General features: G+C 49.9%; 1 protein-coding gene across 1 annotated transcript in view; it reads right to left on the bottom strand.

The window, feature by feature from the left end:
• Positions 1-14514, bottom strand: part of NEURL1B (neuralized E3 ubiquitin protein ligase 1B) — a 49743-nt gene extending 35229 nt beyond the window's left edge. Inside the window, exon 1 of the mRNA XM_010373320.2 lies at positions 14314-14514. Within this exon, the coding sequence (XP_010371622.1) occupies positions 14314-14344 (31 nt within the window). The 5' untranslated portion in view covers positions 14345-14514. The remainder of the gene's footprint in view (positions 1-14313) is intronic.
• Positions 14515-15230: the final 716 nt, after the last annotated feature.

Below are 15230 nucleotides of genomic sequence, written 5' to 3'. Positions count from 1 at the left end.
GAAACTTTATATACAACAATTTGGGGGCTCCCCCGTGATTACATTCCCCTCCAGGGGTGGTCTCTGGTTCTCATGAGGAGGTGCACCCCATCCTATTGTGGCAGCCTCAAGGGTGAGAAATCAAGACCCACCCAGTGTGAGGAATAACCCGAGCTCTCAGTAGGCGAAAAAAAAAAAAAAAACAAGCCAAAAAACTGGCCAGCAACCTAGCTTAAAGGATCCTCACATACTGCAGCAACGACTCTGTGCATAGACCAAGGAAGGAGAAGCCGTGGGAGCCGGTAAAGTACTTCCTTGGTGGTCAAATTCTGGAGGGCAAAATGTGTGTGTGCGTGAGTGATCACCAACCACCTTGCTTGTGGTGTCGTTTGTGTGGATGGTGATGACAAGTCCTACTGCTGGACGGTGTGAGTGGGTCCTCTTCACGGTTCCATAGCTACCTCATATGGCTTGGGGCGGATCCTGCCGTAGGATTTATACCAGCGCACCAACACAAACAGGGGCCTAATTCTCCCTTGGGGAGCAGCCAGAGAGGACAGCACGAGTGGGAAGTGTGCAAAGGACCTTCAGAGGGGGAAAGGGAGGAAACAGGTCAACCTTCCAGGACAAGCAAGGCAAGACACCCCCTGGTTTGAGGGGCTGAGCCTTCTGCTAATTTCAAGGGTTGAACCTCACACAACCCCCCACTTTCTTCTTGGGCGAAGAAAGAGTAGCTCCACTCCTGCCGGTCCCTCCCCTAGGTGAAGAGGGAGAGGGGAGAACAGCAGCCTAAGCGGCTGGCAGAGGCAAGGAAAGACCAGCAGAGAGAGAGAGAGGAGAGGGAAAGAGAGAGAGGAAGAGACAGACAAAAAGGGAGTCAGACAAAGTCAAAGAGAAGGGGAGAGATATACAAGCAGTCAAGAAAAAAAAAAATGTACCCTAGTCCTTTAAAAGCCAAGGTACATTTAGAACCCACAATTGATAATTAAAGGTCTTCTCCGTGACCCTATAACACTCCAATACCACTTTGTTGTCGGTGTAAACAAAAGTGTAGCCCAAAAGCACTGAGGCCACTGACAACCCGTAGCCTTCCATCAAAAATCCTTAACCCAGTACCCTGCGGATGGCCCAAATACATTCAATCTGTAGCGGCAACGGCTTTGCTAACAGAAAAAAGTAGAAAAGTGACTTTTAGAGGAAACCTCATTGTGAGAGCACCTCACCAGTTCAGAACTATCCTAAGTCAAAAAAAAAAAAAATAGTTTACTAACTCAAAAATCTTAAAGTAGGGGGCTATTCTGTTAGATGATTTAACATTAACCACTGATAATTCCCTTAACCCAGCAGGTTTCCTAACAGGATCTACATCTTAATTACCATACAAAGGTCTGACCAGACCTAGGAGGAGCACCCTTCAGGACTGGACATAGATGGTTCCTCCCAGGTGATGAGGGAAAAAGACACAATAGGTATTCAGTAATTGATAAGGAAACTGTTGTAAAAGCAGAGTTAGGAAAATTGCCTAATAATTGGTCTGCTCAAAGTGTGAGCTGTTTCCACTCAGCCAAGTCTTAAAGTACTTACAGAACCAGGAAGGAACCCTCTATACCAATTCTAAGTTAATTTGGACTAAATGAGGTTTTATTAACAGCAAAGGATAGTTGAAATCCCAAACTTACACAGTTTTCAACGAAAGTAAAGTTTGCTAAAAGTTGACAGTGTAACATGTATTATCCTAACTTCTAATCTTATGGCTTTAGGCAATCTAGTCCACAGACATGAAGTTCGCTTTGGAAAAGAATGGTTATGATCTTTAGGAAAAAAAAAAAAAGTCGGGGAGAATTTATATAAAAAGAATGTTATATGGTAAATTCTTGTCCTAAAATAACTGGTTGTTTAAAGAAAGAGATGTTTGCAATAAGTCAGAAAGTTGAGGCATGTTGAAGAATTGTCTATGAAAGTCATGAAAGAAAAAGTGTATTATAAAAAGGAATTTATGCAAGAAATGTTGTATAATTTAAAAGTAAGCCTCCTGAATGTAAAACTATTGAAAAAAGTTTATGTGCAAGGTGTATAAGGAAAGTAAAATAGACTTTTAGTAAAAGGATTATAAAAAGGCCTAAGAATGGATTTTTACCTACATTAAAAGGTTAAAAATTTTTTTTGTTTTGAAGGTTTAAGCAAGTTTTAAAATGTTAATTGTAAAGGAAATTGTGTGTGTAAACATACTGGCTAAAGTTAAAAGGGTATCCAGTTTTTCTGTGAACTGGACATTAAAATAACACAATGGGTTTTTCTTAAAGCACGAACCTGCTCTTTAACAAGAATTATAAAAGGTTAAAAAGAGTCTATAAAAATCTTACCTCATGGTCAGACATTAAAAATTAAATATGTCTACAAAGTTTTATTAAAACTAAGTTTAACATTGATACACTAATATAAAGATGAAATTTAGCTTATCTGGTATAAAAATCATAGGAAGCATTGTCAAATATAAAATGGTGTTTGGATTTCTTCAGTATGAAAACTAATAACAGGTACTAAAGGAAATTTCTCAGAAGGCACCAAGCACTATAAAGTCCACTGCTGATGTCTCCAAATTTAAAACAAAAGGTCAATTTCTTAGAAATGATATACTTGGTTTATCTCCCACTCTCCTTTCCCTCAACACCCCTAGAATTTCCGGTAAACCAGCACCAACCTGAAGATCACGTTCTCATCAAAGGGTGGAAAGAAGGAAAACTCGAGCCAGCCTGGGAAGGACCCTACCTGTGCTGCTTGCCACCAAGACTGCTGTTCGTACAGTGACAAAGGGATGGACTCATCACCCCTGAGTCAAGAAAGCAGCACCCTCTCCAGAGTCAGTGGGCCATAGTCCCAGGGGAAAACCCTACCAAACTAAAGCTAAACTCTTTCATCTATCACTCTTTCTTCTTCCTCACTCTATTGCTGACCATCTAGTTATTAACATAACCGAATCAATTTTGCCTCAAACTGTTGCATTTAATGCTTCCCTTGTTATACCCTGTGGGGACTTGCCAAGTCAAAGACAGCTCTCTATTTCAGAAAAGTACCTCTGTCCCTCCTGACTTTCTTCAGACTGGGCATTAGTAAATGGGGACCATTTAATCTGGGAAGATTTCGATAAAGACCCCAGTGTCAACCAGGAGTCTTGCCACCTGATGTAGAGCTTTTATGCCACAGTTGGTCCGATGTTCTGTGGACCACTAAAGAACGAGGATGGACTGCCCCAACCAGTTTTTGTAATTTCCTAAAAACCATACATTCATTTTACTAGAGGACGATAGAAGTTAAAGACTTAAACTTTGGCAATTAAGACAGAATACCAAGATGCAAATGCCTGGTTGGAATGGATCAAATATTCTATCCGCACGTTAAACAAAGGCAATTGTTATGCTTGTGTACATGGCAGGCCAGAGGCCCAAATTGTCCCCTTTCCACTAAGGTGGTCCTCCAGTCGACCAGGCATGGACTGTATGGTAGCTCTTTTCCAGGATTCTACAGCCTGGAGTAATAAGTCATGCCAAGCTCTTTCTGCTATATCCCGAAGTTCGGCACCCTGCAGGTCAGCCCCCGAGGGCCATCCAGCTTCCGTCTCCCAATAAGTTCACTTCGTGTGTGTCATGACAGGGAGGAAACTTAGCCTTCCTTGGAGACCTGAAGGGATGCAGTGAGCTTAAGAACTTTCAAGAGCTTACCAATAAGTCAGCCCTTCTTGTTCATCCCTGAGCAGATGTATGGTGGTATTGTGGTGGACCTTTACTGGACACTCTGCCGAATAACTGGAGTGGCACTTGTGCTTTAGTCCAATTGGCTATCCCTTTCACCCTGGTATTTCATCAACCAGTGGGAGGAAAAATAAGACATAAAGCAAGAGAAGCCCTTATGGGTCTTTTGATACTCACATCTATTTAAAAGCAATTGGAGTCCCATGGGAAATACCAGATCAATTTAAAGCTCGAAATCAAATAGCTGCAGGATTTGAGTCAATATTTTGGTAGATGACAGTTAATAAAAATGTAGATTGGATAAACTACATATATTACAACCAACAGTGGTTTATTAACTACACTAGAGATGCTATTAAAGGAATAGCTGAACAATTAGGGACTGCTAGCCAGATGGCTTAGGAAAATAGGATAGCCTTAGACATGATATTAGCAGAAAGAGGAAGAGTCTGCATCATGATTAGAACTCAATGTTGCACCTTCGTCCCAAATAACACTGCCCCTAATGGAAGTATAACAAAGGCATTGCAAGGTCTGACTGCTCTATCCAATGAGTTAGCCAGCAACTCGGGTAAATGACCTCTTTATAGGATGGCTAAAAAAGTAATTTGGTAAATGGAAAGGAATAATACCCTCAATGCTTATTTCCCTCACAGACATAATAGGTGTACTTATTTTTGTCAGGTGCTATGTCATACCATGCATCCGTAAGTTGATACAGACACTGATAAAAACGGCACTTAGGAAAACCTCACTTAACTATCCTCCACCTTATCCAGAGAAGTTGCTGCTTTTGGAAAATCAAGCAAAACACCTAAGCCAAGACATGTTAAAAAAAAATAGTTTGAAAAGAAAGCTGTAAGGAAATACAAGGGGAGGGGTTGTTAGATATGAGTTCTAAATTTCTTTTCAAATAATTAATATGTCAGTATGTTCAATTCTTTGCCTTCTACTTTTAAACTTCCTCGTAAAGCAAACTTTTTCAATTACCTACTCCACCCTGACTCATTCCGATCACCTGCTACCTGCTCTGCCCTGACTCCCACCAAAGCACTCACCCTGTCATTCTCTTTAAATTAGCCAATCAGAATTAGTTTGGCCTGTGCGGTCTAACCCTAGCCAATAGGGGAACGACAGAGCAGCAGGGGCCACATGCAACAGGGATTAAAAACCCCTTCCCATCCCTTGTCCAAGTGTGCACTCACCATTGCTCCATCTGTAAGGGTGCACCCTTCTATAGAAGTAACTTGCCTTGCTAAGAATTGAAAATTTTATATTTGAGTGCTATTCCTTTTGCAGCACTGAAACTTTATATATAACAGCTCAGGGAGGAACAGACCTGCCCACGATCATACAGCTTAGAGACAGAACTGAGATTCAAACTTGGGACTGCCTCCAAACCAACCCCCTTTCTACCACCTTTGAGATTCCAGCGAGCCGGGCGCGGTGGCTCACACCTGTAATCCCAGCTCTCAGGGAGGCAGAGGCGGGAGGATAGCTTGAGCCCAGGAGTTCGAGACCTGCCTGGCTAATATAGTGAGACCCCGTTCTCCACAAAAAGGAGAAAAAAAAAAAGATTCCAGCGAAAGACCCCATTTGTAATCACCTGGTGACCTTGTGCCAGGTTCTGGTCCTCAGTATCCCCATATGCCACATGGGAGCTGGAATGGGGATTTGGAGTACCCTCTGGTCCTGGGAACAGAGCCCCTGAGTGGCCTATCTGCAGGGCTGAAGTTCTTGCAGAGACATGGAAATTCCACTCTGCCATCTCCTGCTCTTGAATGGCCCAAACTTTAAGGGAAGTGAAGCTTTTCTGAGACGTGGAGATCTGCTTGTTTGGACTGGAAAGTTACCAGGCAGACCTGGCCATGGAGACGCGAGTACAGTGCTGACCCATCTCATAAATCCATCATCCTTGTAGCAGAAGGAAAGAAAACACGTGCCTGAGGGATGCAATTGTGATATAAACAATGTGTAATGTTGAGGTTGTAAACAAAATACACTGTTTAATAGCTGTGGGCATTCTGCCAAGTGCCAATACTGCCCAAGACACCTCCACCCCACCAATTTCCCCAAATGGCTTATTCATTAAAGAACTTTCCCCTCTGCCTAGAAGTGAGGCAAGAGGCCAGCTCTGGGTGGCCCTGAGTCCTGGTAATAAGAAGACGAAAGAAGAAGGGATGAGTGGGCTGGGTCTGTGGTCCTGGAATGGCTGTCTCAAACGCTGCTCAGAAACACCTGCCGCTGTCTGAAAGTTCTGAGGCTGGGTGGACACAGGGAGGTATGAGAACTGGGCTGAGGCAGGCGGTGTCACTGTCCTGTGCCTTATATGTCCTGATCTATAAAGTGGTGCTAAACCCTCCACCATGCAGAACTGAAAGGGGGACTGTCTAAGTGAGATGTGAAGGGTGCCAGGCAGGAGTGGTGGCTCACGCCTGTAATCCCAGCACTTCAGGAGGCCGAGGCGGGTGGATCACCTGAGGTCAGGAGTTTGAGGCCAGCCTGACCAACATGGTGAAACCCTATCTCTATTAAAAATACAAAATTTAGCCGGGTGTGGTGGCGGGTGCCTGCAGTCTCAGCTACTCGGGAGGCTGAGGCAGAAGAATTGCTTGAACCCGGTAGGCAAATGTTGCAGTGAGCCAAGGTTGTGCTACTGTACTCCAGCCTGGGCAACAGAGCAAGACTGTCTCAAAAAAAAAAAAAAAAAAAGTGAAAGGCTCTGCAGGAGTTCAGCAGATGGGCGCTGGAAGGCATTGCCCGGAAGACCCCAGGGTCAAAAGGCATCTTTGTGGATAATTCATCTGAAATGCATTGGATACTCCAGGGCTTTTGCAAGAACCATGTCAAGTCCCAGCTGGGCTAATTACCTGTGTACTCCAGTGACAGGCATGCTCTCCCTGCTTTCCAGGTCTAGACAGTTAGACAGTTCCTCCTCTGGCTGGACTGGAATCTGCTCTCCTGTGATGTCTACACACTGGTCATGTCTGCATTGGGTCCACCGTGCCCTTCCCCTTCAGGTCTGCAGCTCTCAGGTCACCACAGCCCTCCCAGACTATGTTGCTGGAGAGTCTTTTCTTCCCTGGGGATGGCATGGCCTTTGCTGCCCAGAAAGCCCTCAGGGCATCAGCTCTCCCCTGACCTGCCTTGGCAGGGAATTGGAGATCCGCACACCAGACCTTGGGGACTACCTGCTGGGAATCTCCATGGTGAACCCACAGGCTGCCTGGAGAGGGCCCCCACCCATGCCTAGAGGTACGATGTGAGACAAAACTAAAAGAACTAGGTGAGCAATTAAAAATGAACCTGCCACAATTTCTAAATGCTTACAGATTTCTGCCAAATACGATGAGGGCTTCCAGTGCAAATGGGAAATGGCCCCTGTGGGAACCCTCCACCCTGACCCAACACTCCCGTCCACACTGACGTTCCTTCCCTGTAGCTGGAATCATGTTGGATGGCTTGAGCTGTGCTCCCTGGGAAAGTTACCTTCCCTCTCTGTGCCTATGTTCTCCCAAGAGTTGGGGCAATAATAATAGGAGCCATCTTACAGGGCTTGTCCTGATAGGCATGGATGTGCCTGCTGAGAACACTGTCTGGCACAGAGGGGCTACGTGATACAAGTTAGTGGTTATCTTTTTGTGTCTGTCTCCCTTGAGAGCACCCAATCCTAAGCTCAGTGTGGAGCAGGGCTCATCTCCCAGTGAATACATAATCCTAGCAGGTGCTACGTGTGAGCACTTAGTATCTGCTGGACACTTGGCATGCCTGAGAGGTAACATCATTCTCCCCTTTCCATAGAAGAGGAAACTGAGGCTTAGAGAGGTTAACTCACTTGTCTGGCTAAAAAGGGGCGAGGCCCAGACTCAGACCCGAGAAGGAAGGACCCCAGCCTATGCAGTTACTCTGCTGCTGCTGGGGGTACAGCATGGGGACAGGATGCTTCTCACCTGCAGGACAGATGCGGGCCTGGATGACAAAGGGCTCTCACCCTCACCTGGCCCTTGCTCACTGACTGCTGGGGGCTGCCTGGAGGTCCGGGTGGGGGAAGGGCGTGCGAGCACCCTGGGCCCAGGGAAGGTATTGGGAGCACTGTGATGCTTGCCACTAGGGGCTGGGGGTGGCAGCATGGGCCAGTTTTTACCAGGCAGATGAGTCAGGAGCCTGAGTCCTACTTGGGCAGGAAGAAGGAGCACAGAACTCAAGCTCACCCCTTCTCCTCTTGGGCAAGATTTCCAGAGTCTGCAGGCCTGGGGTGAGGTGGGTGGGGGCAGGGGGCTTTTCTAGGTGCAGCTTCATTTTCGCTGCTGGGGACAGAAGTGATTCATCTTCAGAGGGCAAAGGGGGTGCACCTGCAAGAAGGATGGGGCTCAGGTGCTCAGGATGAGGACAAGGGGCAGCAGCAAGTCAGCAAGGGGAGCCCCAAGGGACCCCAGGGTGCAGTGCCCCATGGGATGGGGGGAAGGTGTGGAGCCCAGCATGCCTGCGATCCAGTTCGCTCTGCCACTTCCTGGCCACCTGGGCTGGGCAGGTCTCACTACCCCTCTGAGCCTCAGTTTCCCCTTCTGTGACATGAGAAGACTGCCTCGCAAGGCTCTCATGATGGTTTCAATGGGATGGAATAAACGGCCCAGTGCGGGGCAGGTGTGTGCAAGCTTGGACCACCCCACAACGCTGCCCAGGTGAGCGTGTGCTACCTGCCAGGCTGCGACCTGGCACCCTCCCTCTTCCCTCTCTGCTTTAAGCTCTAACCACACACCTGGCTTCTGGGCTTCTATTTTAAGCCCTCAGAGAGCATCATAAATACAGAAAGCCCTTTGGTCCAAAAGAGGCAGAGCTGACTCTTCTCCATGGGGAAGATTAAACAGCCTGTTCTGAGCGGCCCTTGAGGTCCAGCCCAGGGAAAATGCTACGCCCCTGCTGGCAAACACAGCACATTATCCTGGTTGGGAGTGTGCCAGCTAAAAAATCCAAGCCTCCTGACTGCAGTCCGGCCTATAAGAAGCCTCCACCTACCCCCCCGCCCGCCCCTGCCTCCAGCCTTTCCCACTGCTGTGACCTCACATCCCATCTCCATTTGCACTAGGGTCCTCAGAACTCCACAGCTCCCCACACCTGTGCTGCTCCCCCTCCCTCAGGCCTTTGCACATGGTGCCCTGAACAGCCTTTCTCACTCCCTTCTCCTAGCTGATGTCTCTTCTTTCTGGTGTCAGCTAGGACAGAGTGCGCCTCCTCCCGGAAGCCTCCCCTGCATCATCTTCTGGGCTCTCAACTCCCTGAGCTCCCCCGACACCATGTACTTTAACTGCTGTGTCCTTGTTGGTCTCTCCTGCTAGAACTTGAGTCCCTAAACCCAGGCTGTGTTCCCCTGCCCAGCATGGAGCCTGGCCTAGAGGTTTGGTGAACACAGGAGAACTGTAAATGCAACCCACCAGGTAGATCCTTCTTAGCAGAAATCAGGTGTTCAGGAAAGAGCCCAAGGAACCCTTGGGAACTGCTGTCAGTAGACAGGAAAGGGATGCCTCCCCATCTTCAGCCCCTTGGTTTGAGACTTGCGGTCACCTGGGGCAGGGTTTTCAAGGCAAGGAGTGAAGGGCACCTGTCAGCCACCCCCTGGAGTCCAGACACTCCAGGAGCAGGCCAGAGGCCTCTCTTCCCAGAACCACGATGGCTACCATCCCGGGCATGTGTTGAACACTCACTTTCTCTATTCCACATAATTCCCACCCCCACCAACCATGAAGGAGCTACCCCTAGTCTCCCTGTGAGGAAACTGAGGCACAGAGAGGTCATGCCATTGGGAATTGGCTGAGCTGAAATTTGAACCCAGGCAGCTTGACTCTAAGATGTGAGTCTAACACCATAACACCAGCCTTGCACTGCTGTAGGTCAGGGGCCTTCCAGCTCTCAACAGCTCCCGCTGTGACCCAGGGAAATAAATGCATTTTACATGGCAACACACAAAACACACATACATCTCACACACACCCGCATGCGCAACTGAAAAGTTTATGAAGCAAAAATACTCTTACTACATAAATGCACAAGATTTTTTAAATGCTATGTCATTAAAGATTTTTTTACAGCTGGTCACAACCCACGGTGGAGAGATCACATGGTCTGGTGGCCAGGCCTTGCTTGGAGTGCTAGGTGCTGACTGTCCCTCTCTGAGTCACAGGGTAGCAGTACCTTGTGCTCTCTAGTGATGTAATCAACTGGGTGCCCCGTTCTGTTAGAGCATGTTGGCCCCTTCCACTAGGGCCAGCTCATGAGGGTAGCAAGTGATTCTGATTCTACAGAATCTCTGATAGAGGTCGTTCTTAATGACCGGGTAGAAGGGAGCAAGATGGGACAAGACAAGCAAGGTAAAGGCCAACTGAACGTGAAGTGGTGACTGGGGAAGGAGGAGGAGAGGTAGAAAGAGAAAAGGCAATATCACTCCGTGGGCCATCCATGCAGTATTGCCGTGGCTGGAAGGAGGGTGACAAGGGTCGCTGTCCTCCCAAGAGCTGAGAAAGTCCAGATCCAGGGAAAACAGTGGCTGCCAGGCCCTAGGAGCAACACCACCCATGGCTCAGATAGGAAGGCAGGGAGCAGCAGATGTGTCCCGGGTAGGCTCAGCATCCGCATGGCCCCTTATCTGGGCCAAAAAGAGAAAGGGGCTCTGCAAGTGAGAATGTCAGAGTGTCTGGGATAGGCGAGTGCTTCTTTGTCTGGATGCAGTACTTGCAGACTGTCCACATAAGTTAGGGGAGGCTGCTTCTCCCCTTACTCTGTGTCCTTGACCTCTGTGAGCCTCCACTTGCTGCCCTGTAAAATGGGGATAAATAGAGTCCCTCTAAAGGGTGGTAATGAGGATTTCAAATAGATACTGTGGGTAAAGCCCTTGACCAAGGGCTTGGTATAGAGCAGGATCAACACACTTTCCTCACTCCAAAGCTCCAGGATGCCCAATTATTGAGCTAATATGAAAAAGCTGTTGGTTTGGTCAAGCGTGGGCCAACTTAATGATTAAAGCCAACCTGTAGTTTGAATTTAGTGTATTCTCCAACCAGAGCTGCGGGCAAGCGCCAGAGGCCAGAGGGAAGGGATTGGAATGTGCTGTTAGGGGAAGAAGGGGATGAGTCCCTCCCTCCACCTCCCCTCACTCTCATCCTGGAATGCTGCCCTCCCCTTATCCCTACCTGCTTCCGCTTTTTTCCTCCCTTCAAAAACCCAGATGAAGGCTAACGGATTCGAGAGAGAAGGACTACATGGCATTAGGAGTCAGACAGGTCTCAGTCTTCTAAGCCCAGCTTTGCCGCTGTTTAACTGCATGCAAAGTGTCTTAATCTCTTTAAAATGGAGGAGAATGGCACCTTACTTTGCAGGGTTGAGTTGCAACTGGAAAGAGAATGTAGAGCACACAGTAGGAGCTTAGTAGCTATGAGGTCCTGTGCTGCACAGTTCTGTTTAAAGGGCATTTCTCGGATTATGCTGATGCACTTTGCAAGAGCTGCTAAGAGGCTTCCGCAATCGATCATAAAGAACCTTCCCTTTCTTTGGCATCTCCTTATTGTATAGTGTAGTATGCCACGTGCATGGTGGAGAACCCAATAAATGTTATCTAAATCACGGGGCTGGGAGGCCACAGCATGTCAGAATAAGAATGCAGGACTTTGGAGCCAAGTTAACCTAGATTTCAATTCCTGTTCTGCGAACTAGATGAGCTGTGTGAGCTGGGACAAGCCACTTTACCTCTCTGAGCCTTGGCTTCTCAACTGTAATATGGAGATGATAATGCCTACACTCCAGGGATGTCAGAAGAATTAAATTCATCCATTCATCCCGTCCAGTGCATATTTACTGAACATTTACTCTGCACTAGCCACTGCTCCAGGTGCTGAACGTATAGCAGTGAATAAAATGGACAAAATCTCTCTGGGGAGACAGACAAGAAACTGCTAACTACACATACAGCGTGTCGCATAGTGACACATGCTAAGGAGAAACTTAAAGCTGGGTCAAAGGAGAGAGTGGGGTTGGGGCAACAGCAGGCCCCTCATTCAAGCAGAGACCCCAAGGAAGCCTGGTGGGAGCCATGGGGAGGAGGGGAGAACAATGTGCCAGGGAGAGGGATCAGGAAGTGCAGAAGCCTTGAGGAGAAGCATGCTTGGCGTGTAAATGAAGCCACATATGCAGGAAGCCTGGCATGGAATCCAGGTGCTCAGCAAATGCCAGCTCTCTATTTCAAGTCCCGCAGAAAGAACCCCACGCATGTGTCCTTTTCCTGAGAACGAAAGCACAAGGATTCTACAGGGCAAGACTGTGCCAAGTGTTCCTTCAGCCTAAGATTCAGGCAACATTTGAGCTCCAGCACCAGCTTTTGAGCCCTTGCCAGGCACCAGTCTCTGGGATAGGCAACCAGGGATACAAGATGATCAAGACAAGGGCTCTGTCCTCAGGGAACCCCAAAGAGTCACAGAGACAGGCAATGACAATGCAGTCATTGCAACGATGAGCAGGAAGGGACTTCAGGTATCCAGGTAGCAGAGCAAAGGATGAGACTGTGGGTGGTCAGGGAAGGCTTCCTGGAGGAGGTAACGACAACTGGATTTTGAAAGGCAGACTAGACAAAAAAGGATAGTCCATGCGTGGGGACCGTCACATGCCAAGCACAGAGGTATAAAAAACAGCACAGGGTGTGAAAGAAACTCATTACCGGTAGGTCGGAAAACAGTTAACGGCTCTTCATATTCTTGGCACCAGCCACCCGATGTGACTCAGGAATTCCAGTTCTGACCCCTTCCTCAAACCCAGTGCAAGCTTCAAGCCCCAGAGGAGAGTCTGACTTCCCCATACTTAGACACTGCAGTGGGTAACCAACCTTAACTGCAGGCTCCCAGCCTAGGGTGGCCCAGCCCACAGAAAGAGGGTTGAGAGGGATGGAGAATACATAAATCTCCAGCTATATTTACCCTGCCTGGCATGTGTCTGTCCCTTTATGTACCCCAAGGCTGACCCACAGGTGGCAGAATGGCTTTTTACTAGAATAGTATAAACATTTTTAAATTAAGAAACCAAGCAAAGGGGCCTGTGCTGAGGTGCCTCATCCCAGGGTCTTTGTGGCGAGAATATCTGCTGCCCTATTTGCCAACATCACCAGATATCTCCTGACCCACGGGTGGGTTCTCCCCCAGCCTGGCCATAGCCCTGTCCACAGGAGGTAGAGGCCACCCTCCAGTAAGCAGACCTGAGTTCTAATTCCACCTCTGCCACTGACTAGCTGGTGACTCTGCTTATGACTTCAGCTCTCTGGGAACTTGAACGTTTGAGTGCAGTTGCTCAGAGGCTTGTAAAGTAGGAGTTGGCTCTTCTTCCTTAAGCTGACCCTGGGAATCCTGGGCTCAGCACTGTCCATTCCAACCCGCTCCAGGGGAAGTTATTCTTTAACTGCATGTAATGCCTAGAAGGGAGAGCTATATGGGAGTGTTATAGCAGAGATAGGGTGATATGTCCCTCTTCCAGAACCTCACACTAAATTAACCTCACAGCTGACTTGCTTCCCCATCTAGCCAAGCCTTTGTGCTTTAAACACACACACACTCCTCTCACCTTTTTCTGAAAGGATGCTACAAAGGCTCAGCCTTAAGACAAAATACTTCTAAAGACTTGGGCGTGTGAAGGGAGGGAGGGCAGACAGACACAGGTCCCACTCCAGATTCTCCCACTACTAGCTGTGTAACCTTGGGTGAGTCATTTCACCTCTTTTGACACTCAATTTCTTTATTTGTAAAACTGGGATACACATCTTTATCGCGAAGCTTCTTTGCATACCGAGCCGGGGTATGCAAAGTGCTGGGCACTGAGCCTCCACGGGCGCGCGCGGGCGCGGGACCGCTGATCTGTTCCCACAATTACCATGTATTTTCCAGTAAGGCCTCCTCCTACCCCGTTACCCTGCTCCGGATCCCCTCACTCCGGTCCCAGAAATTCTGGGGCGATTTAGGGGGCGACGCGATCTGCAGCAGCGACTCCAAGGGGGCGAAGGAGTCCCCAGTGGAGCGGACACCAGAGGGGGGCGCAACCGGGGTGCGCGTGGGAACGTGGCCAAAGCAAGGCAGCATGTGCCGCGGGGGCGCTGGGAGGCTGGAAACTGGGGTGCCCCTGCGAGCACCCCTCACTCTCAGCAGCTGCAGTCTCGGCACCACGGGTGGCTTCTGGCCGTCGGAAGCCCTGGCGAGCCCGGCTCCAGTCACCCCCACCCAAGTCGCCTTGAGTTTGCTCATCAGCGCCCTCGGGCTGGAACAAAGGCGAGGGGGCGCGCGGCATCGCCCCAGCGGCCCATTTTGCGCATCTGGCCAAAGCCGGGAGAATGAGGACTGGGGTCCCCAAGGTAACCAGGACGCGGTACCCGCCCTCCCGGAGCGCAAAGACCAGCTGCGGGGCGCGCGCCGAGCTGGGGTCCGGGAGGTACCGGAGACTCCAGCCCGCTGCACGCCGAGGGCTCCAAGGGGCGTGGGGTGGCTCTCCAGGAGTCACCCAGCGGGTCCCCCGGAGGAGAGAAGCCCGGCGCCCGCCTCCCGGGCAGAGCTCCCCGGCGTACCTGGCAGGGTCCGGTGCACCGTGTTGCCCATCGCTGCGTCGGGCGCGGCGTTGGCGGCGGCGGCGGCGCGCTCTGGGCGCGCGGAGGCTAATTACGCGGCGGGCCAGGGACCAGGACCGGGGTCGACGCTCCGGGGCATCGCCGCTGCACGGGCGAGCCGGCGGGCGGCAGCCGGGGAGGGAGCCGGGAAGGAGGCGGCGGCGGCGCCTGCGGGAGGAGGAGGCGGAGCCACCGGCCCGGGCGCGCCGGCTCCGCCCCCGCCTCCCACCGCCTGCAACAGTGCAGGGGCGGGGCCGCGGCCGCCGCATCTTTTGAAAGTTTGCACCAGGCGGCGGGAGAAGCACGGCCAAGCCTCCCGCCCTCGCCGCTCCCGCGCCCGGGCCGGGAAGGCGCGCAGGGCAACTGGGTGCCCTCGGGTGCCAGGATCGGCAGTCTGCTGGCCTATCACCCATTTGTTCTAACACTTTGAGAAGGCCCACTGTGTGCCAGGCCCTCTTCCAGGCGCGGGGCCCCAGCCGGCCAAGTCCTAGCCCCGGCAGACCTCTTTGGAGAGTGCTTCGGCCGCGGGGAACTTACACAGAGGCAGAAGGGCGCCTGGGACGGTGTAAAGGGCTTGGAGACAGTACACCCAGGGTTCCCGGCCTTGGGTGGAGTCTTTTCCATCCCTTAGGCCACGTGCCGAGGAATAGAAGAAACCTAGTGTCCAAAGATTGGGAGGAGGGAACCCATATTCATTAATTTATTCGCTCATTCATTAAAATATTTATTGAGCACATTCTATGCGCCAGGCACTGTGCTGGGCCGGGTAGATACAGACAAGGTCCCCACTGCCCTGGAGATGGCATGCTGAAGATAGAAATAACAAGCAATTACGATCACATTATATAATAATCAAAGCCAGGAAGAAAATAAAACAG

Source organism: Rhinopithecus roxellana, chromosome 3 (genome assembly GCF_007565055.1).
Source record: "Rhinopithecus roxellana isolate Shanxi Qingling chromosome 3, ASM756505v1, whole genome shotgun sequence".
NCBI classification, from domain to species: domain Eukaryota; kingdom Metazoa; phylum Chordata; class Mammalia; order Primates; family Cercopithecidae; genus Rhinopithecus; species Rhinopithecus roxellana.
Note: the sequence above shows the minus strand (reverse complement) of the source record. Positions and strands in the feature narration are given on the sequence as shown.